General features: G+C 39.2%; 1 protein-coding gene across 3 annotated transcripts in view; it reads left to right on the top strand.

Annotated features, from left to right (window-relative positions):
* Positions 1 to 21,908, top strand: part of LOC149260503 (phosphoglycerate mutase-like protein 1) — a 219,917-nt gene extending 198,009 nt beyond the window's left edge. For all 3 annotated transcript variants that reach the window (XM_089420780.1, XM_089420776.1, XM_089420782.1), the window contains exons 9-10: positions 21,334 to 21,378; positions 21,517 to 21,908. In XM_089420780.1, coding sequence (XP_089276906.1) covers positions 21,334 to 21,378; positions 21,517 to 21,640 — 169 coding nt within the window. In that variant the 3' untranslated portion in view covers positions 21,641 to 21,908. The remainder of the gene's footprint in view (positions 1 to 21,333; positions 21,379 to 21,516) is intronic.
* The last annotated feature ends 2,068 nt before the right edge of the window (positions 21,909 to 23,976 follow it).

Raw genomic sequence — 23,976 nt, 5'->3', positions numbered from 1 at the left:
CCATAGCAAGGTTTTGACTGACAACTCTATCTCTCAATAGAACAGAGCACAATGTTGGCGAGACCAATGACTTATAGACGCCTTAGTCATTGTCTCTCAAGGTACATACCCACCTGAGTGTTCATTGAGTATGACCTTCTAGGACTATTCTTGTGTTGGGTTCCCAACCCTCAAAGAATATTGGTCCTCTTGCCTACTCTTGTCTTGGATGCCCTACACATCCTCAAAGAGTATTAGATGCTAGATGATTACCCAATCCTCCCATTCTTTCTTCCCAAGTGAAGACAAGAATGTTGTGTCTATCTTGTGTCTACATTTCCATTCATGGCCTTCATCTAGACTTACGGCTGTTAGTCTTGGTCTAGTGCATGACCCTTGAAATGGAAAAACACAATTGTCACTCCTTTGTAATCAGGGGTGATCCAAAACACCCTCTTGATCAAGAACTTGTCATAGCTCCCTCTTAACTAGGGACTCTTTCATTCATCATCAACTTCTTCTTTGTGGGTCCTTCAGCTGCTTGATCTCCTTCCTTTCTTTGATGTCATGAAGTCTTTGTTTGAACTTCTTCTAGGTAGAGCAGAATCCATTGATCACTTTCCTTCCTGATTTGTCATGTCATTTCTTCCTTCGTGGAAAGTGGCTTTCTTGTCATTGGCTACTCCTTTGTTATCTGCCCATCCTTCAGAATACTTTTCTCATGGATGATTCGTTGTACTTGCTTGTTTACATGCTTCGACCTAGTAGCCCATCATGACTTCATCTTGATATTGCTTCAACATTAAATGGTGCTTTTGTTGGATGGCTTATTCATCATGACATCTTTGCAGAGTAGAATCAGTTATCTGCATATTTCATATCTCCAAGGCCTTAATAGGTGTCAAGGGTCCTTCCTTCCTTTGTCATAGTTGTCTTGCCGCCTTTTGGGAGATATCTTTAATGGTTCTTTGTCAGATAGTGATTCTTTATGATCATGGTGTTCTTCACATGCTTGATCTCTTTCTTCATTTTCTTCTTCTTAGATAGATTGGTCAACCACCTTATGCTCTTGTGAGAGCACTTGCTTGCTTCCTAGACTAGTCAGCATTTCTTCTTGCTTCTTAGTCAACAATCTTATACTTCTTATGTGAGCATATCCTTTTGTTGACCTTCATTACATTGTAGTACATGCCTTCGAGCATGTCCTTGGTGAAAGAGATTCTTTCATACTTGATCATGTTATAGAACTATTCCCATGACTCAATAATATACATATGATAACATGACTAAACTTTGATGCATACATATCTCATCTTGATTCTCCTTTGATCATCTTAGCTTCATTTGGTTGTCCTTGGTGTGGCCCTTCTTGCTTCATCTTAGCTTGCCTGCATATCATCCTTTTCTTGAATCATGTGAATGGGATTTCCAATGAGACATTTGCTTTGCTTCATGAACCTTCTTTTGAAGATTCCATCATAGGATCTTAAAGACCCTTGCCTTGCAAATGTTTCTTTTCTTTTGATGGTGGAGGTCTTCTAAGATTCTTTATCATGATCAATTTTCTTTCATCGTGGATGAGGTCCTATACTAGATATGCTCCGTCTACATGAATATCTTGAGCTATATCGACCATGCTCCTATATTCTATAAGATATTTCTAATCATGCATTTTGTTCTCGTTATAAATGCTACTTCTACATGAGTATCTAGAACTCTATGTACTTCATGCTTCTAGATTCTAGAAGATGTTTCTAGCTATGCAATTTTATTCCTACATGCTCCTATCCTACTCAAAATTTTGAAAGAAGACTTTAAGTAAAGAGTTTGACTTAGTCATAGTAGAGATCCGGAGAATCTTCCTTCTTTTGCTTCTTTTCTTCTTCTTTCACCTCTTGAGTCATGTGAGCTTCTTCCCTCTTTCTTTTGTTGTTTTTGTCCTTCTTAAGCTTAGGACAACTCCTTTTGTAGTGTCCATATTCTTGGCATCCATAGCATTGGATTTTGGACATATCTTTGTTGCTTGTTCTTCATGGACCAAATTTTGCTAAATTTCCCCTTTCTCTTGGCCATGGTAGCAAATGCTTGCTCTTTTGATCCCACATCTTCCTTGGTTTTGAGTCTGGTTTCCTTTGTTTTGCATAGAGAACAAATTTCACTTAGTGTGGTAGCTTCCTTCTTGCCACATATGCTAGATGTGGAGTTGCCCCAATCCTCAGGTAGAGCATTGAGTACTACAATTGTCATTTGTTTGTCAGACATGACTTTCCCTAGCTCTTGAAGTTGCTCTCTCATCTTAGAAATCTTCATGAAGTAGGGAGCTATTCCTTCCTTTGATATCTTCATCTTGTACAATTCATTTCTTAGAGATATCACTTTTCCAGCTGTGGTTACCGAGAATAGTTCTACTAGTTTATCATAGATTTCTTTTGATGTTTGAAACTTGGAGACATAAGGAATGAGAAAGTCCTTGATAGATTCTATTAGAATCCTTTGAGCTCTTGTCTCATCCTTATTATACTTTGCTAAGGCTTGAGTTTGTTCCTTAGCAGGGATAGTGATATTCGCTTTGACATGTTCTAGGAGTTCATTCTCCTTGAGAAGTAAATCAGTCCTCTTCTTCCATGCAAGAAAGTTATTGGTTCCTACCAATTTGTTGCTTTCCTTGCAAAAAGACATTGATGTATATTCAGAAGGGGACATATACTTACTTGATAGATTTTGAGATGTAGTAGACTTGCTTTCTCCTTGAAGACTTGATGGCTTGCCTTCCTTAGATCTTGATGTTCTTCAAGTTGCTTTCTTCAAGTGGGCTTGCTTGATGATGAGATTTGCTTGGTAACTTGTAGATGATGTAGGTCCTTCTTTGATCTGCTCTTCTTTGTAGGTGCCTTTATGTAAGGCTCTTCTTCTTGCTATGTAGTCTTCCTTGATAAGTGATAGATGGTAGGCCTTATTGTCCTTGAAGTGATTGAGACTTCTTGGATTGATGCTTCAACTTTGTAGATGTCCTTCCTTGATGAGTCACCTTATGAGTGTTCTTGAGATGCCGTTTCCTTGATGTGTCACCTTAGCTCTGATACAATGTTGAAGAATCTAGGGCCATTAGGTGTAGTGTGATTCTTCTTGACTTGATAACAACTTGTGGAGTCTTTTTACTTTTCTTGTTAGCTTAAGCTTCTTCTTCTTATTAATGCATGTGTGTGTATTTCATCAAATTGCTACCAAAAACATAAGAACAAGAACATAAAACCCTTTAGTAATTTTCTCTTATTGGAGCTTCTTATTGATCATTACCAAACCCTAGACCCTTGACTGCAATGTCCTCCAAGCACAAGTCAAGTCCTTCCTCCTTTTTGCACTTCGTTCCCCGACACTCCTTTCGGCACTCTGTTTCTCGGCAATTTCGTCCTCCTTCCAACTGTTAGATCTTGTTGTACTTGCTTTAGAAGAGATACCTTTTGATAGGATACTTTCTTTATTATGATTCCTTCCTTCTCTTCACCAACCAACGAACTTGAATGACTGTAATAGGAGGGTTGTTATAACAGCAGAGACAACCTCCTTTTTCTTCCCACATGTGACTGTAATAGGCTTTAGAACAACCCTATTGCCTTCGCTCTTCTTCCTTGCTTCTTTGCTTGAGTAGGAGGCACTTTAGGTCTATGCTCTTAGCCCAAATGATGAGGTTTATGTGACTGTGATAGAGGCCCTCTCCTTCGCACGTGTGACTGTTTTCTCGGGTAGAAAACAGTCCTCTTGACTTCGGTTGTGTACCCTCCTCCTTCGCTGCCCTTGAAAACCTTTTTCTTTGTCCTTCTTCGTTCTTTTCTTGTCTCCTTAACTTCGCTGATTTCAGAGCTACGAGTGCATTATAGTGGAGTGGACAACCTCTATATATAGAGGACTGTCCCTCCTTTTAGGCCGACTTGCTATCTTACTTCAGATGGCTTCTTTGGTGGTGTCACATGCTTGGAGGGGACTCTTTGATGGTGTCTTTGCTTTGGAGGAGAATTGAATTTGCTTGGAGGAGTACTCTTTGACTTATATATATGGTGCAACATGCCCTTAAGGTCTTAAAACATTTTTTATTACTATTTGACTTACCTATAGCACTTAATCATGTGCTAGACCTATTTCAATGAGCAAGAAACTCATTGACATATACTATAAAAATAATATTTCTTTTTCTTGGATAAATATAAATATCAAAAGTACATTTATGAAGACTGAACCTAGTTACATTTCCTTCAACAGATAATTGCTTGTGATATGCTTTTACTTCTTAGCTTATGAACTTTTCTTTGTTAGCTTATTAGTGTGTTCTCTTCATCAAGACAATTACCAAAATAAATAAAGACAAGTGACACAGTAGGTAGGCTTCTTCAGCCAGGGCCAAAACCTCTCACCTCTTGAGAGGAAAACCCAATAAAATTCTTCTTTCAGATCTTCAATTGATAAGTACCAAGACCATAACACAAACCCTTGACTCTAGTATCCTCCCAAGAATCTTGTCACAAACCTTGATGCTTTGCTTTTTTCCTTCCTTGCCTTGTTCTTGAACTTCTCTCCTTCTCGGCTTCTTCTAGAGAAACTCGATCTCTAGGTCTTTTACTTCGACCTTCCTAGTAGAATCCTCCTCTTGTTACCCCAGAAGAAACTTCGCTGCCCTAACTTCGCACTGCCCAGAAGAATCGCTGCCCTAACCTCGCACTGCCTAGAAGAATCTTTGCTTCACCAACTTTGCACTGCCCAGAAGAATTTTCACTGTACTAACTTCACACTGCCCAAAAGAATCTTCGCTATACCTAGGAGATAGATACCCATAAGAAACTTCGCACTTCTCTTTGCTGCTCCTACTTCACACTTCTTTTCACCCTCTCTTCGTACTTCTTTCTAGACCGAATTCAGATCGAACTTCTTGTCCAAATTGTATATCACCAAATGAGGCCGAGTTGGGCTATTTATACACTTCTTCACTTGACCTTTAGGTCGACTTGATAGCTGGAGTTAGGCCGACTTTATCTAGCAACTTCTTCATCGTTTGTAGGCCGACTTGAAGAGGTTATGTGACAAGTTCTTGGAGGATACTTTACATAGACAATATTGACCTTTTACAAAGTGTAACATGACTTCATTTACATGACAATGACTCTTACATTTTATGACTAGATGACAAATAAATCCTAAAGATTCCCAATGGGAGTCTTGGCTCAAAAACGAAATCCCTTGCTCATGAAACCCATGAAGCAAGTCAATATAATAATTTCATTTTTCTTATTTACATCATATTATATAAAATCATAATTACATGTCATTATGAAGATCGAACCTAGTTACACTTTTCAACACCCCTTAGGTCTAGGCAACAAATGATCGACTTGAGTTTATGCTCCTGCACTTGATGCCTCCACCCCAACATCCTAGTATGCCTCAGAATATCACACCTTCAAAACAACCTCAAATTCCTACTCAACCTAAATCCAATGCTAATAACAAATAGAATAAACTTGTCTACAAAATTGACACTGCATACAGAACTTATTCTTTAGAAGTTCAAGAAATCAACCTTAGATCAGGGAAGGTACTATAGGATCCTCCTAATTCTTCTCCAAGAGAAGACCTAAAAGAAGAAAGGAAGGAACCTGCTCCCCAACAAACTCCACTAGTTCCACCCTTGAAAGACTAATCACGAAGAAGTACACACAAGAAGAAAATGAGATTTTAGGAGAACGCAAAACCTTGTGTGTTAAACTTCCTCTTTTACAGGTCATTAAAGATTTAACCATATATAACAATACATTAAAGAAGAATCTATTAAGAGGCCTAATAGGAAGAAGAGGGATGCCCTAAATATCAATGTCATAGGCTAGCTTGTAGAGCTCATGCTTGGAGAGTAATTGTCCCTAAATACTTGGATCTAGGTAGCTCAATTGTATACGTCCATATCAACTATATTCCAGTCCATAATACTTTGATTGACTTAGGGGCTACCATTACCATTAACATTATGACCAAAGACATAATGCTAAAGTGTAATCTCCATGACTCTCTAAGGTAGACCAATACAATACTTCAACTTGTTGATAGGTCAATAGTGGCACCAAAGGGAATGGTAAAAGATGTCATTGTCTCCATTGATTCTTGGGAATACCCCACTGACTTTCTAGTTCCTCAATAAAAAATTAGGTTCAATGGGTACCCACTTATCTTAGGAAGACCTTGGCTAGTGACAGAAGATGCCTATATTAATTGTAGAGCTGGGAATATGATAATAACCAATGGGTAGTCCTAGAAAAAACTCATACTTTCTCCTCTTGCTTAGCCATTGGTTGAAGCAGAAATTTCTATGTGGGTGGAAGATGAAAAAGAAGAAAGCCCCATCCTTACATCAACCTATACCATTTGCACAATTGGGAAAGCCTTGAATTGTAGGCAAGTTGATGAAGACGCTTTGTTTCCTAATTTTCTGCAAAATTAGTACCCTACTGCCATGAAAATCAATGGCTTAAGCACTGATCAGCCTTAGTAAACTCTGCCAACTCGGAGTAGAATTTATGCGTGGAATTACTTACAACCTAAGTTGCAGGAAACGTGGGTCTAGGGTCCGTTTCTGTACGGGAATGAAACAGAAACAGTGAAATCCGTATGGTACAGCCCGGAAACTCGTTTCCGGCCGTATTGGCCCATTTCTTGAGGAGGAAACATGGCAAGTACAGCCGAAAACGAGTTTCCGGGCCGTACAATGGAGTTTCCCCACGCAGATTGACTTTTTCTTATTTTTTATTATTATTTTGTTTTCTATTTTTTAATTGGGTGACTAAAGTGGCTTCTAGCTGCTTCTAGATGCCTCTCTCAAGTTATAAAAGTGACCTTCGCCTCATTCTCTCATCACACAATTGAGCAAGTCGTTTCTCTTAGAGACTGGCAATTTTAGCAAAGGAGAAGAGAGGAAGAGAGCAGTGGTTTCAGCTAGGGTGTTTTCAACAGTGAGCAAAGGAGATTTCAGCAGCAAGAGCAAGAGATTTTAGCAGCAAGAGAAAGAGATTTTAGCAGCAAATTTGGAGTGCAGAGTTTCTGGCTACGACATTCTTGACTTTTTGGCTCAGCTACAACCATATTTCTCGTCTTTTCTGGCATTTTTGGGTAGCTTTAGCGACAGAAAATTAATTTGGGTAAGCAACATTCATTTTCTTAGTTTTTTTCCTACAATTTCTTCAAATTTTCGAGGGTTTATGTTGCCAAAAATATGAAAAACGTTTTTTTATTTGCAGATTTGTTTTTTTTTATTTAGTTTTTGCAGCAATGGCTTCCAACCAAATTGCAATTGCAAGTCCAAGCCCTAGGGCCAACCCAAGGGCTGAATATTATCCTCTTTGGAGGCATGTTCAGAAGCCTCAAAAATGTGGAGGTGGTGGCTCATGGGAATGGCGATGTAATCTTTGCAATAATTCGTACAAGGGCTCCTACCCAAGAGTGAAGGCACATCTTTTGCATGGAGGAGGACAAGGGGTTGTGGGTTGCACAAAAACAATAGATCCATTGGCAAGGAGGGCATATCAAAGAGAGCAAGATGAGGCGGATGTTATTAAGAGAAGGCATGATGAGCTTACTCAAGCTACTCCTAAAGCTCCATCTAACATTAAGCCAAGGATTGTAGTTGAAGCAAGAAAGAGGAGAGCCGGTGCCACTCAACAACATGAACAACCAGCACCCAAAAATACCAGAGGGGCATTCCCTTCGGTTCAGGATAGTAGAATTGCTAAATTGGTGAATGTGCAAGCGAGAGAAGAAACTAATTCCAAAGTGGCTAGGTGCATTTATGCATGTGGTATCCCGTTCAATTTTGTTCGCTCTCCTTACTAGCAAGATATGAGAAGGGCAATTAACAAAGCTCCTCAAGGGTACAAGGGGCCCAACTATGAGAAAGTCATAACTCACCTTCTCAAAAATGAGAAGGAGCTTGTGGAGGATATTTTATCACCAATTCGTTCTTCCTGGAGTAGCTCTGGGGTTGTCATAGTCTTAGATGGATGGACAGATACAAGGCGCAGACCATTGATAAATATCATTGCCACTTCCCCCAAAGGAGCAATGTTTATCAAGGTGGAAGATTGCTCAGAGGAGGTAAAAGATGCACAGTTCATTGCTGATGTTATTATAAAAGCTATTGAACAAATAGGGCCTAACAAGGTGGTGCAAGTTATCACAGATAATGCACCAGTTTGCAAAGCTGCAGGTTTAATTATTGAGGGGAGGTATGACCACATCTTTTGGACACCATGCATTGTCCATAATCTGAATCTGATCTTAGAGGAGATCGACAAAAATGTTTCCTGGATAAAGGAAATCACAGGGGAAGCAAGGGAGATTGTCAAATTCATCACTAGCCACCACCAATCTCAGGCCATATTTCGAGAGTACTCCAAATTGGAGTTGTTAAAAGTTGCTGAGACAAGATATGCCTCAAACTTCCTGATGTTGTGCCGCCTTGTTGAGGTTAAGCATGCATTAGTTTCTATGGTGGTGAGTCAACTTTGGATTGAGTGGAGACAAGCAGATTCAGAGCGGGGATATATGGTGCGTAGATTGTGCCTTGATGAGGATTAGTGGAGCAAGGTAGATTTCTTGCTAAAGTTCACAACCCCTGCATTTGAGCTTCTTCGGAGTACTGACACTGACCAACCTTTCTTAGGAGAGGTATATGATGACATGGATTTCATGGTTGAGAAAACTATGGAAATCGTTTTGCAAGAGTCTCCACAACTTCTGTTTGTTGATGATCATTTTGCTGGTTTAGTCAAGAAAATCATTGTTGATAGGTGGAACAATTTCAACACTCCATTGCACACTTTAGCACATGCCTTGAACCCCAAATTTTATGATGAGGAGCTTATTGCTCAAAGCAATGGGAAGAGGAAGGCACCCCATAAGGATAGAGAGGTGGCTAATGGGGTGAAAAAAGCCCTTATGAGAATGTTTCCTTCTCATCTACACAGGGAGGTAAAGGAAGAATTTGCCAGTTTTACTGTAGGAATAGATGATTATGCAGATATATCAGCTTTGGAGGAGAGAAGCACCATGAATACAGTTAGGTGGTGGATTTGTCATGGAGCAAATGGTGTACATTTGCAAAACCTTGCCATTCGTATTTTTTCACAAGTGGCAAGCTCTTCATCAACAGAAAGGAATTGGAGCACTTATGGTTTTATTCATTTTGTGAAGCGCAATAGGTTGGGCTCACATAAGGCAGAGGATCTTGTTTATGTGCACTCCAACCTTCGCCTTGCATCTCGTTGGGGTCCAAAATACAACAATGGTCCTTCTAAAGAATGAGATGTGGATGCAGAAAGTCCTGGATCTCTCTCTTGCTTCCTTGAATATTGAGGTCCAGCCTAGAAGTGGAATTGGCCCATCATCTTCTTCAGCACCACCATCCACTGTTGAGCATTGTTTTGCTTCTATTTTTGATGAGGATTAGTCTTTTGTCTCTATAGTTCTTGCAGCCTTATAGTCTTTATTGTACTTGCAGCCTCATATATTAATATATAATACAGGCTGATTTTGAGATTTGGATATATCAATGTTGCACGAAGCGGGGACGTTTTTTGGAAGCGGGGATGCAGAAGCATCATTTTCCAAAAATCTAGGAAGCAAAGTGTCTGCGGAAGCGTCTGCTATATATATATATATTTATATTTTTTTGCATTTATACTCAAAACAAACATCCCAAATACCAAATTAGTTGTAGAAGACATGAAAACATGCATATTTTTGCATAAATCAAGATAGATATGGCATCCATGATTCCATTGTAGTTACTAGTATGTACATCAACCATCTATATTCTAGCAATTACAAACATACATCAAATTTTTAAGCATATTATAAAACATAAAACATTTGAGCATATTATAAAACATAAAACATAGAGCATATTATGATTTATCTAGCAAGTGAGCAACTGTCAACATTTGTCATGTCCAAAATTCAAATAATAATGTTTACAAAATATGTCACTTGGTCACCGCCAAGACAAAAAAGGTTCAAAATTCAAATTCACAAGCCTACAAGTCTAATGAGTAATCTATGACAAAAGTAGTAAATTGTGAATATATCTACTAATCTCTCCTCCTTCCACCACGAAGAGAACGTGGCGGTGGGCCTCCATGTGGTGGCAATGAAGAAGATGCTGCCTGTGGAAGTTGTGGCAATGACACTGAAATTGATGAAGAAGAACCCCCTGCTGTTGGTGTTGAACCATGGAACCTAGGAACCAAGGGACCAGATGGGGGTGGGGGTGGCATATCAACACGATCATCATCATCCTGGAATCGCTCAAAAAATTCATGCAAAAAAAAAAACACTAGTTAACAAAAAAATTAAAAACATGAATTAGAGAAATGCTTTATAAGGAAAAATTGGAAAATTCATACCACAATGGACATACTTGGATAAGAGCATCCTCTAATTGCTCTAATCGCAACACTCCATCCTCCAAATTGGGCTCCTCTGGATTCTTGTCCCAAATCAACAGGTCTTTATTAGACTTTGCATCTTCACAGTAATGGGACAACAATCGCAAGTTGTAATGAACATAAACCAAGCTCTCTGCCTGGTCTAAGCTCAACTTGTTCCTTTTAACACTGTGGATGAAAGAATAAGAGCTCCAACACCTCTCTGCAGAAGAAGTGTTTACCACCTGTGATAGCACCTGCAATGCTAAAGTCTGTAGAAGTGGAGTACCCCCTCCATGCATGTTCCACCACTCAAGAGAAGAAAAAGTCTCTCGATCTTTAATTGCATGCATGCTCCCAAATGGACCAATGTTAAGCATATAGTTGCTTAACTGTCTCTGTACCAATGCAGCCTCCTCCTCATCAGGGATTAATTTACTCAATGCAGCCATATATTTTTTGTGAACCTCTTGATCTTGGTGTGGTTTTCTCCTGCTCCCCCCCCCCCCCAGGTGCTGGTGTTGAAAGCCATGATGGATGATAGTATTTAGGTGTCAAAACATATGCTAATGCATGCAATGGAACATTTAGCATTTCCCATCGGTTTTCCACCTCTGCACGAATATAATTGTACAAGGTGATATCTCTAGGCTCAACAATGTCTTTAATCTGCCCCAACATGCTATCCATTTGCTCATACACCTCCCCAATTATTGGTCGATCTGAATCTCCAAACTTGATCATGTAATAAATTGGTTTGGTGAATTGCAAAACATATTTAACCTGTGACCAAAAGTAACTATCAAGAACAGTGTCCTTGACTGCATTAGCACCATCTATGTCAGTGTTAATTTCATCCCATGATTCAGCACACACCAGATTAGTTAAAGTTTGTCTCACCTTCACTAGCCGCCTAAAGGTGAGGTAATAACTAGAAAATCTTGTCTTTGCAAGTTTAAGCAACTACAACTTGGAGTAAGTGCCATAGAAGTAGTTTACCCTTGTATGCCCTGTGATGAATTTAATGAGTTGCTTCCCTCTCCTGTAAAGCTCAGTGATCCACCCACATTCTTTGTGCTTCACAATATCATGCATCAAAAGGTTCAATGTGTGAACCAGGCACCCAGACCAAAAGATGTGTGGATAAGTACGCTCAATAATTTTTCCTGCTACCTTACAATTTGCTGCATTATCTCTGATCACTTGAACCACATTATTCGGACCAACATCTTTGATTGATTTTAATAAGAGATCTGCAATGTTTTGTGCAAATGCACTAATGGAGGAGTCATGACATGTAATAAATACTGTACCACTAGAAGAAACACCAAGAACATTTATCAAATGTTGGTTTCTAATATTTGTCCACCCATCTGATACAATGGATACCCCACAATCTACCCACTCATTTGTAAAACGTGTCAAAGCTCTTTGAACCTTAGCTTTTTCTCTTTCTAATAACACTGTTCTAGCTTTCTCATAGTTGGGGGCCTTGTATCCTTTTGGGGCTTCATTGATGGCCTTTACCATTTCATGCCAATAGGGAGAGCGAAGCACATTGAATGGTACACTGCAAGCACAAAGAAAACGGACTATCTTTCCATCCACATCATCCCTCCCAACAACATTAAGGAAATCCCCTATTGTTCTTCTACCTCCAGAGCTTGCAGAAGTACCATGAGGAGATGAGCTACCAAATTTAGAGGTTGCACTTGATTCAGAATGAGTTTTTTGTTTCTTGTTTTTTTGTTGTGCAGCCTCCTCTATTTGGATGTATTTTCTTCTTTGTTCAGATGAAATGTTTGGGCAAATTTGTACCCCCACAGGACCCTTTTTATCATCACTGTCCAACACCCCACAAAGATGCCTCCTCACACGGGTATATGAACCACAATATGGTTTTCCTCCATGACAACCATGAGGGCACACAAATTTGTAAGTTCCACCACCCTTTCCCCCATCAAGTTTGGTCACATAGTTCCACAAGGGTGTTAATGCAGCTTTCCCATCTAGTGTTTCAGTTTCCCCTTCAGGTTCATCCCCTTCCTCCTCATCATACATTGGGACACTCATATTGGGACCACTGTCGTCTTGTGCTTCTTTCCTTCTATTCCTACTCCCCCTTGCCATCATTAAAACCAAAAGTGGAATGATATATAGAAGCCAAAAAAACACCATCTTGGAATATGGATATAGGTGGTGGACAACCTGCAAGTAGAAACAATGGGAAAGAGTAGGAGAGGGAGGAGAAAAATACAAAAAAAATGTCAAAAAAATAAGGGAGTTTGGGGTTTGAACTTACCTCTTTAGCTCTTGTAGATGAGTCCTCCAAGCTCTTGCTCCAAGCTCCTCCTCCTTCTCCTCGCTGCTCCTCCTTCACTCCTCCAAGCTCTCTTCTCCTTTCCTCTCTTCTCTTCTCCTCTCCTCTCTTCTCTTCTCCAACTCTCATAAACTCAAAGTGAGCAAATGAGGAATGAATGGGGGATTTATTTCCTTCATTCCTCACCCTAACCTCACCCTAACCCAAGGTGGACCCACCCCCTTTATGCCAAGTCAAGGAAAATTAAAAAAAAAAATCGCATTTCATCCTCTGCGCGATGCTTTTCTGGAAGCGTACAGAAAGCATGCGTTTCTCCCTCCGAAGCGCCACGCTTCGTACGCCCAATGCGCCGTACGAAGTGCGCTTCGGAGGTTCGGAATCGCGCTTCGGAGCCATGCTTCGGAAAATCCAGGAAGCGGCAAAATCAAGCGGAAGCGTGCTTCTGGGGAAGCTTCCTAGACGCATCCGCACGAGACGCGCTTCGGGGCTTGGAACTGGGGGGGGTGACACTTCCTGCAACATTGGGATATATAATAAAGGTTGCTTTTGGATATTCTGATATTTTTATTTTCATTATGTGATCATTCATGAGTAAATGTGATGTAAATTTAATTATAATGTTTAAATGTAATAAATTATGATGTATCATGTATGCTTTATGATTGCACACACGCACACACACACACACACATATATATTTGTGTTTCCCCGTTTCCAAAATTATAGAAGTGTACCCATCTAACTATTAAAAGCAACACTTTTCTTACTATTGATTAATAGCAAGCATTAGTCACTATTCTAAAAAGACATGTTGCAGCTTTTGCATGGGATTATAGGGAGATGAAAGGTATCCACCCCTCTATTGTGTTGAAGAAAGTGTAACTAGGTTCGGTCTTCATAATGACATGATCTTTGTGTTTGATGTAATAAGAGGAAATAAATTATCTTTTTGTAATCTTCCTACATGTGTTTCATGAGCAAGAAGTGTCTCTAGTTAAAAGACTTCTTCTTGATGTTTTTAGGATTTATATATCTATCAAAGAGTCATGTCATGTATGTAGAAACTCTTTATGAGTTCATGTAAATAGGTACAAGTCTTCTAAGCTGTCTAACAGCCTTCCAAGACCAAGATCAATGCCTCAAAACAAGCCTTTCGAAGTCTGCAAGCAAAGCGATAAGGGAATAATCATGTTGGCTCCAAACAAATGAATTAAATATATAAATATGTCATGTCGGCTTGAAACAATAGACACGTTAGTTCATAAGTTGATGTTGGCTTGCATATATGGGATGATTACTATAAATAACCATGAAGGGTTAACGAAAAATGATGGAACAAATTTCAGATGCCTCTGATGAGCCGTAGTAAGGGAGCCGCAATAGGAGCCACAGTCATGAAGTAAGGGAGCCGCAGACAGTGAGGTAGCGACAATCAAGGATAAGTAGCCGCAGACAAGGGATAAGAAGCCGCAGTCAGATCCGCAGTAAGGTAGGGTTCAACTTTCTCCTTGGATGGGTATAAGGAGCAACAAAACCCAATCCTATATCTTCTCGGCATACCTGTGACTAGAAGGAGAAACCCTCAGACGTGTAAGGTTGTGGATAGAGACACAACACTGTGATTGCAGCCTTGACATCTTTACATGGATCCATGAAGATATATCTCAACAGCAGAGCTAATACTCTCGGCATACCTGTGGTGTCCTCGATGAATAAGAGCAGATCAGGCAGCATGTAATGAAGTAATGATTCTCATGAATACTCTCAGCCTTCTCACATACTGTGATATACCTGTAGCAGCCTTGACATAATGTATTAGTTAAGGTTACATGAAGATGATCTATGATGGGAGAGATCCTCAACATATATATGAAAGAAGACACACAGTCTTGTTGATTACCACAGGCTCTCGGACTCAGTGTGATGCAGTGCTGTCGTAGTAATCTAATCCTAGCATAACCATAATCATAGTAGCTATAGACTATGATCTTATGATCTCACGAGATCAAAGTGCAGCAGTAATGAAGAGCAAGGTGTTGCAGCAGTGATGAAGGGCATGGTGTTGCAGCAGTGATGAAGATCACAATGGTGATGACCTCTGTGGTGCAACGACAGTGACATGAAGACGTTTGATGTCTTGGTTTTGGAGAGGCAGAGTGTGTCAAGGGTCATGGTCTTGGTATTCATCAATGGAATCTCTATAAGAAGAATTTATGCATGGGTTTTCCTCTCCAAGAGGGAGAGGTTTTGGCCCTGGCAGATAGCCAACTATTTGTGTTCTTGTCTCTTTTTGTTTGATAGCAGTTTGATGAAGTTAACTTACACATGCTAATAATGAAGTAAACAATCAAGCTAAGATAAAATTGCATTAACACTTCACAAATTGTTATCATGTATCGAAGAATCACTCTAAATATGCATGCCCTAGATTCTTCAACATGGTATCAGAGCAATTGGTTTAGCAGTCAAAATAAGGGCAGAGAAGAGACATTCAAGAATCAAGACATCAAAGCAACTGAAGATCTACATGGAAGAATCAAACCCTAGTCATGATCAAACCCTAGATCAGAGATCAGTATGCAGCAGCAAGGGTTTCAGATATCAACAATCTTTAGATCTCAACAACAGTTTTGACAAGATCATCCACAACTCAGTTTGGATCCTTATTTAGATATCAGATCTGAGAATGTATATGAACAGTACTCAAATCATAAACTATTCTATGGATCATGGCAAGCAACTTCAATTCAATATGTATCAACAATTTGTTGGAGGGAAATCTAAGGATCTCAGCCAATATATCTACTTCAACTACTGCCAACATGATCAAGGTGAAGACTACATCTTCACAATCAAGTACCTTTTTCATAATCAAATTTTGTTTTATGACTTCATGATTGCAAGAATACCTACATATTGGATGGGTCATCAAGGGTCTTGCATGGAATAAGAAGGATTATCATTATCCTTAGAGAAGTCAGTACATCAAGGTCTCCTTTGAGGTCATAAAAACTCTTAAGGTTCTATGAAGTAAGAAAGGAGACATAAGAGGATATACTCTCCGAGATGAAGTGCAGAAGGTGCCAAGGAATGGAGAAATATCTTCATGAGATCTCAATTGAGGGATCTAGGAAAATGATGAATGGGTAATCATCATTGATAAGCAAGGTGACAATTGTTTCTTCTATGAAGTAAGAAAGGAGACATAAGAGGATATACTCTCCGAGATGAAGTGCAGAAGGTGCCAAGGAATGGAGAAATATCTTCATGAGATCTCAATTGAGAGATCTAGGAAAATGATGAATGGATAATCATCATTGATAAGCAAGGTGACAATTGTTTATGAACAAGAAGATCACCTCAATCAACAGTTTGCGGTCTCTATGCCAGATAGAGAAAGGTAAGTTGAAAAGACTCAACTATGTGCAAAGGAAGGATTAATAAGACAGAACAACACTATGAAAAGATTATGGAAAAGGGTTCATATCATCTGAAGGATAGAGGAAGCTAAAGGGAAGAGGGAGTAATAGATTTCCAGTATGAATGAAGTGACATCCCTCTCAAATGGGTCCTATTAGAAGTCCTTGCAGATATGATCATGGTAAGAAGATGCATCGTGGCATCATGAAAACAAGAGCTCGTATGAATCATGGAGGATATAGCTCTTGGGAATCTCGTTGTACATTAAAGGAAAGGAAGATCCAGGTCAGAGGAAACATTTGCCAGATAGGGATATACTAGATCCTGAAGGATCTCTGATAGAGATCTCAGCGGAGGATCTCATAGTCTGGGAAGGCAACAAATGTCTCGTCAGGAATTCCAACTTTTGGAAATCATGAGATGAAGGACTAATGACAAATCAAGGGATTGAAGATCCGTTCAATCAAGAAGGCTGCAGAAAGTAGCCTGATGGAAAAATGAGGTATGTATACTTGTAATTGTATTTGCATTTGATATTATGATGTCGTGTTATATGGTTGCAGGTTAAATGGATCAAGCATGATCAAAAGGGAAAGGATCTCCTCCTCTGAAAGGATGCAGAAAGACATAAGTCAAACTAGATGAAATCAACATAATATGTCCTCATAATGTAGTATGAGGTAGTTGATGACCATTGAAGAACTCTGAGAGCTCCTGGGAATGAAAGACATGAGGATGAAAGAGATCGTGAAACATGCAACCATGATGAAGGCTGTCAACATCCAGAGGATCAGGAAGACTTGACCAGGAAACCTCCCGGAATGATGTGAAGACTTTGATGGAAGTCTGAAAAAATGAGGACCCTTGACAATAGATATCATTGGGAGATGTGTTGACATGTATGCAAGATGATTGGTACCTAAAAGAAGATGTCACTAGAAGAAAGCCATCACCAAAAGGTAATATGTAATTTTTTTTGGTGTCTATCCTCTTGGAAAAGTCTGGGCATGTGTGTAGGATCAAGGAAAGGAGAGTTGTGAAGGACGTCACAACTATGTACCTTGTGATCTAGAGCAATCACTGTTGAAGAAAAGTGAAGACATATGAGCTTATGAAGGAGCCCCAGATGTAAGCCAAGGAGGATACTTTCCGAGAAAGAAGGAATAACATGAAGGAGGAAAGTGATGGATCGCTGAACCCTACATGTGAAGAAATTGATAACATCAAAGTCTTGGATTGTCAGTCAACTAGAAGACCCTATAAATCATTGATGATAGAGTCCTTGGGTAAGAGGGAGCTCTGGGAAGTTCCTATGAGCAAAGGAACTTGAACAAGTTTCTGAGAAAGGAGAAACTTGGAACTCGTCCCTGATTAAGAGGGAGAGTTAGACACGACATTCTTGTCTACAGATTGGAAGAAAGAATGGAGGATTGTGTAATCATTTGGAATCTGACACTCTTTGAGGATGTGGTAGGGCATCTAAGGCAAGAGTGGGCAAGAGGACCGATATTCTTGAGGGTTGGGAACCCAAGATAAGGATAGTCCTAGTAGGGCATACTTGGAGAACACTTGGGTGGGTATGACCCTAAGAGAGACAATGATGATGTATATCTATCAGTCATTGGTCTCGCCAACATTGTGTGCTCTGATCTAAGTGAGAGATAGAGATGTTAGTCAAGGCCTTGCTAAATGGAAACAATGTTGGTTGAAATGATGCTATAACATATGGATTGCAAATCCGATTCTTCTTATGAGAAATTCTTTAGATTGAGAATGACCAAGTACCATTATGAATACCTCCCTAGTTAAGAGGGAGAGTTGAAGAAAGTGTAAGTAGGTTCGGTCTTCATAATGACATGATCTTTGTATTTGATGTAATAAAAGGAAATAAATTATTTTTTTGTAATCTTGCTACTTGGGTTTCATGAGCAAGAAGTGTCTCTAGTTAAAAGACTACTTCTTGATGTATTTAGGATTTATTTATCTGTCAAAGAGTCATGTCATGCATGTAGAAACTCTTTATGAGTTCATGTAAATATGTACAAGTCTTCTAAGTTGTCTAACAGCCCTCCAAGACCAAGATCAATGCCTCAAAACAAGCCTTCCGGAGTCTGCAAGCAAAGTGATAAGGGAATAATCATGTCGGCTCCAAACAAATGAATTAAATATATAAATATGTCATGTCGACTTGAAACAATAGACACGTCGATTCATAAGTTGATGTCGGCTTGCATATATGGGATGATTACTATAAATAACCATGAAGGGTTAACGAAAAATCATGGAACAGATTTCGGATGCCTCTGATGAGCTGTAGTAGGGAGCCGTTGTAGGAGCCACAGTCATGAAGTAAGGGAGCCGTAGACAGTGCAGTAGCCACAGTCAAGAGGGAGCCGCAATCAAGGATAAGTAGCCGCAGAGAAGGGACAAGAAGCCGCCGTCAGATCCACAGTAAGGTAGGGTTCAGCTGTCTCCTCAGATGGGTATAAGGAGCAGCAGAACCCAGTCCTATATCTTCTCGGCATACCTGTGACTAGAAGGAGAAACCCTTAGACGTGTAAGGTTGTGGATAGAGTCACAACATTGTGATTGCAGCGTCGGCATCTTTACATCGATCCATGAAGATATATCTCAATAATAGAGCTAATACTCTCGGCATACATGTGGTGTCCTCGATGAATAAGCGCAGATTAGGCAGCATGTAATGAAGTATTGATTCTCATGAATACTCTCGGCCTTCTCACATACTGTGATATACCTGTAGCAGCCTTGACATAGTGTATTAGTTAAGGTTACATGAAGATGATCTATGATGGGAGAGATCCTCAACATATATATGAAAGAAGACACACAGTCTTGTTGATTACCACAGGCTCTCGGACTCAGTGTGATGCAGAGTTGTCATAGTAATCTAATCCTAGCATAACCATAATCATAGTAACTATAGACTATGATCTAACGAGATCAAAGTGCAGTAGTGATGAAGAGCAAGGTGTTGCAGCAGTGATGAAGGGCATGGTGTTGCAGCAGTGATGAAGGGCATGGTGTTGCAACAGTGATGAAGATCACAATGGTGATGACCTCTGTGGTGCAGCAACAGTGACACGAAGAGGATTGATGTCTTGGTCTTGGAGAGGCAGAGTGTGTCAAGGGTCATGGTCTTGGTATTCGTCAATGGAATCTCTATAAGAAGAATTTATGCATGGGTTTTCCTCTCCAAAAGGGAGAGGTTTTGGCCCTGGCAGATAGCCACCTATTTGTGTTTTGTTTCTTTTTGTTTGATAGCAGTTTGATGAAGTTAACTTACACATGCTAATAATGAAGTAAACAATCAAGCTAAGATAAAATTGCACTAACACTTCACAAATTGTCATCATGTATCGAAGAATCACTCTAAATATGCATGCCCTAGATTTTTCAACATATTGACTCATCATATCTACATAAAAGAAAATCAAACCCATCAGAGAGTCTCAGAGAACAATGAACCTTGCACTAAAATATATTGTTAAAGAAGAAATGCAAAAACTTATAGATGTTGTGTTTATTTATCCAATTTGTGAGAGTGAATGGGTATGACCGCTAGTTATTGTCCCCAAGAAGAATGGAAAATGGAGAATACGTGTAGATTACAAGGAGCTAAATAAATCCATTAGAAAGAATTGCTTACCCTTTCTCTTTATTGATCAGTTTGTAGATGTTCTAGCAGCGAATAAATTCTTTTAATTTTTGGATGGGTTCAGTGTGTATAATCAAATACAATTCAGCCCTGAAAATCAAGACAAAACCACCTTCCCCTGACCTTGGAGAACCTTTACCTACAGGGTCCTCCCCTTTGGTTTATGCAATTCCTTTGCCACATTCTAGAGAGTTGTGCTTAGCATATTTTCAAATCTCATTCATGACAGTGTGGAGATTTATTTGGATGACTCTACACCTTATGGCTCAGAGATGAGGAGAAATGATTCTTTGCCTTAGTCATAAAAGATGCCATTTTCTTGTGGGCGAAGGAAGTGTTTTAGGACAATACCTATCTTCAAAAGGAATTGAAATAGATCCAAGATGAATATCATCAAACACTTGCCGTTCCTCAATAGCGTAAGGGCATTAGAAGTTTTCTTTGCCATGCAGGATATTATAGGAGGTTCATACAGGACTGAATTAAAATTGCTCTCCTTTATTTTCCTTGCTAGCTAAGGATGTATATTTTTTGTCGGACACCCCAATGCCAAGAAGCCTTTTAGGGGGGAAATTTTCAAATTACCTAGAAAATATTGATGTGTTGAACATTTCAGTCCGCAAGGAGAAAACCCACCTTGTGGAAGGAAAACAATCACGATGAGAGACAACTTCATGATACTGAAGGCAATAAGATGCATACGATGTATCAAACGGTCAATTTTGGTACTGAAGGCAATAAGATGCATCCGATGTATCAAACGGTCAATTTTGGTGCTGAAGGCAGTAAGATGCATCGTGCTAAAGGCCATTTAATCTGGCTGTCTTGGTTGTTAACTTCGGATCAGCTATGTTCAAGGGAAAGAAACTTATAAGATATTTTATGGGAGGTGTGCTGTTGGATGAAAGGGATAGTTTTCCTTTACAATATGGCACTTCAGTACTAGGAGCAACTAGACACTTGAGTAATACATGCCAATCTTCCCCAAAATCCTCCAATGTCATTGCTGTCTCCTGGTTTAATGTCAAAGGACCTGTGCTTCTGCACTATGCATAAACAGATAGATTTTGGTGACAGCAGGTGGCAGGAGTTGTACTAGAATTCCCAGTTCTAGATGTTGGTTTATTGGACAGAGACTAGTCTGCAATTGCAGCAATGATTGTATGCAAGCGTTGGCATGGGTTGTGCATGTTATCCTGGCACTATATTGTCTTGTTTCAAATGTATTACTTTGGGATCCGCCTTTGCGTACTGTAGCTGGTTGTCAGGGAAAAATAATCAGTGGTTAAATAACATTGGGAACTCGTGGCTTTTGAGGAATGCAGTTTTAGTTTGACTTTGCTTGATTTTAAGTGCTGTACTTAATACCAATAGACTCGCATACATGATATCGAATACATTTTTTCTTAATTGTCGATCACTCCAATGATTTGCTGCAAGATTTTTCTTCTGATTCCTTCTACTTTCTATAAATGCAGGTATGCAAACTGTGAACTACGTTCTCTTGTTATTGCAGACAGAAGGTGAGAGAAAGTTTCTGTTTCTTGCTGTTGAAGGTTCCTTTTTCTTAATTATTAACTTAGTTGCCGACCCTTTTTTGTGAAGCTACTCTCATTGTATTCGATTTACGTATTTCTGACAAACTTTGTTCTGGTATACAGCGCAATTGGAACCAATTTGCCCATGACAGATTTTCCCGGAGGCATTCCACCTGGTCCTGATGTCCCTAGTGATTATGAAGATGTCACAAATTTAGAGGCTGAAGATAAAGTGGCTTCGTTATAAATCCAGTTGAAAACAGGATTTTTATAGAATACAAAATTCGTCTCATTGAAACTCAAATTGTTACAGATGATTTCAGAAAACTGCTTATTTGGAAGGGTTTCCTGTCATTGTTGCCCGTCCAATAAAATTATATTTTCACTTCGTTGTATTACAACTTTCCTTGATATCTGGAGAGAGATATTTTCCATACTGAAATTCAATGTCTGGAACGGCAGATTATATCCATTAATTCCATGATTATGGGATGACGCAGAAGCTGATTAAGATATACTGAATTTCTCGTGTTTACCATGTGAATGGGTCTAGTTTATGAGATAGGCCTGTTCAAATACTCCCAGGAACTTAGCAGATACCAACTTGTGTATTAAAAATTGACTTAGTGTCTCAAATATTTGTTTTACATAATACATTGCCTCATTGGGTGATCGACTTCCAACAAATTGCAATCTAAACCAGTTACCAAACAGACGAGGTCAAGCTAGACCCCTTGATCCATGTAAATTAGAGAGCATAAATGTTATTTATCATTCTCCTTGACATCCTACTAGAGGGGGAGGTGGCTCATTATTCTCACGAGGGGAAAGCAACAAGTTTGTTTGGGTTTTTACGCATACCACAAATAATTTATGCGAAGAATGGTTGTTGACACGGGTCTATTGTTGGCTAAAAATATGAAGATCAAAGTTCTCAGCTGTAAAGTAACAAGACCAACATGAATAGGCCACAAAAGTCAAAATTTCAAAAAGTTAAAGAAATACGACCATTAGAGGCTGCGCTTTGCCAGGGCCAATTTTATGGATAGAAACACGTTTGCATGGAAGTTGTGTAGTTAGTGGAATGAAATGAAATGATATTTTAAGGTTCACAAGATTAAAAATAGTCTATGAGACTATTAGTTCTTTGCTTTTCGTTTTTTGCAATTCGATCTTTTTCTGATTCAAATTGATGATGAGCTGACCCAACCTTCCAACAATCTCCTCGCTAAAAAGACAATGCCAAGAAACTAATGCTAACATGTTCTCATAACTTTCTTTGATGTCTTTGAATGCATCACATTCCAAAATGAAATGTTTTTCCGATTCCACAGCCCCAGACGTGCAAAATGTACACACCCGTTCTTCCCAAGTTTCTTTAGGCCTTTTCCACCATCCTGTTTCACACCGAAGTTGATGTGAGTTGGTCCTTAATTGAGCAATAAGAACCTTTGCCCTCCACGAAATGCTAGCTCCAATGAACTCTTTTTGTTGTAAATCACACGTAGGGTTGAATTCCTCAATGTAATATTTCTTCTTTCTACCCAACTCTTTTCCCCATACCTTTTTACGAAACTTCTCCATAACAAAATCCTTTAGCTCCTTGCTATTTGTGGGACAGGCATTGATGTAGATATTCCATTTTTGCATCCATGTGTAGTTTTGTTTCATCCATGTTTTATTTCTTTCACTGATGCCTTTATTGAAGATAACATTAGGCCATCTACCTACTCTCATTTGTTCAATTCTTTGTAGGTATCTTATGAATCGCACCATAGCAATTGCTTCAATGGAAGTTGCTCCTGTTTCACTCAACATTATCTCATAAGGTATCAAACTTTCTATTTTGAATTTGCTCATGATCAAACGTTTTTGGATTTTCTCAATTTGTTTCCATTTTGAGACGAGAGTGTTGCTAGCCCACAATTCACACCCATATAACATCACTGGACAAACTAGGAGTCCAAAAAGAACTTTAATCATTTTCCAATCCCATAAATCTGTCTGTCTATATCTGTTTTTAAGAGCATATAATGGTTTCCACCTCCTAAAATTCTCTTCTTTCTGCAGTCCTCCCAATTGAGTTTGTTGTTGAAATCAATCCCAAGGTATTTGTATTCATTTACTTCTTCAAGAATGTTGTCTTCAAAGAAGAAAGTATGATGGATCTGCTTCCCTTTATTAGAAAAAATCATTATTTTGGCCTTGCTAGTATTGACTTGCATCCCCACTGCTCTACAAAAATGCTCAAGGGCATATAAGTGCATTTGCAATCCATGGGCCGATTTAGAAATCAATACAATATCATCAGCGTATAAAAGAAGCTTTATCACAAACTCCCCCAACGGAACACCATCTCCACCTTGCAGATTTAGCCACTCTTCCAATTTATCAGTATATAGACCAAAAAGAGTGGGGGATAGAGGGCAACCTTACTTGACTCCAATGTCACTTCTAAAGCTTTCTGAAATGCCTGCTGAGGTTCTAATTTTGACTTTCACTTTTTCATAAAGTCTATGGACAGCGGCTCTATAATGCACAAGAATTTCAAGTTCTTCTATTCTATGCCACAACTTATCCCTA

Source organism: Pinus tabuliformis, chromosome 6 (assembly GCF_031772625.1).
Source record: "Pinus tabuliformis cultivar Carrire ecotype Pingquan chromosome 6, CPIR1, whole genome shotgun sequence".
In the NCBI taxonomy this organism is placed as follows: domain Eukaryota; kingdom Viridiplantae; phylum Streptophyta; class Pinopsida; order Pinales; family Pinaceae; genus Pinus; species Pinus tabuliformis.
Note: the sequence above shows the minus strand (reverse complement) of the source record. Positions and strands in the feature narration are given on the sequence as shown.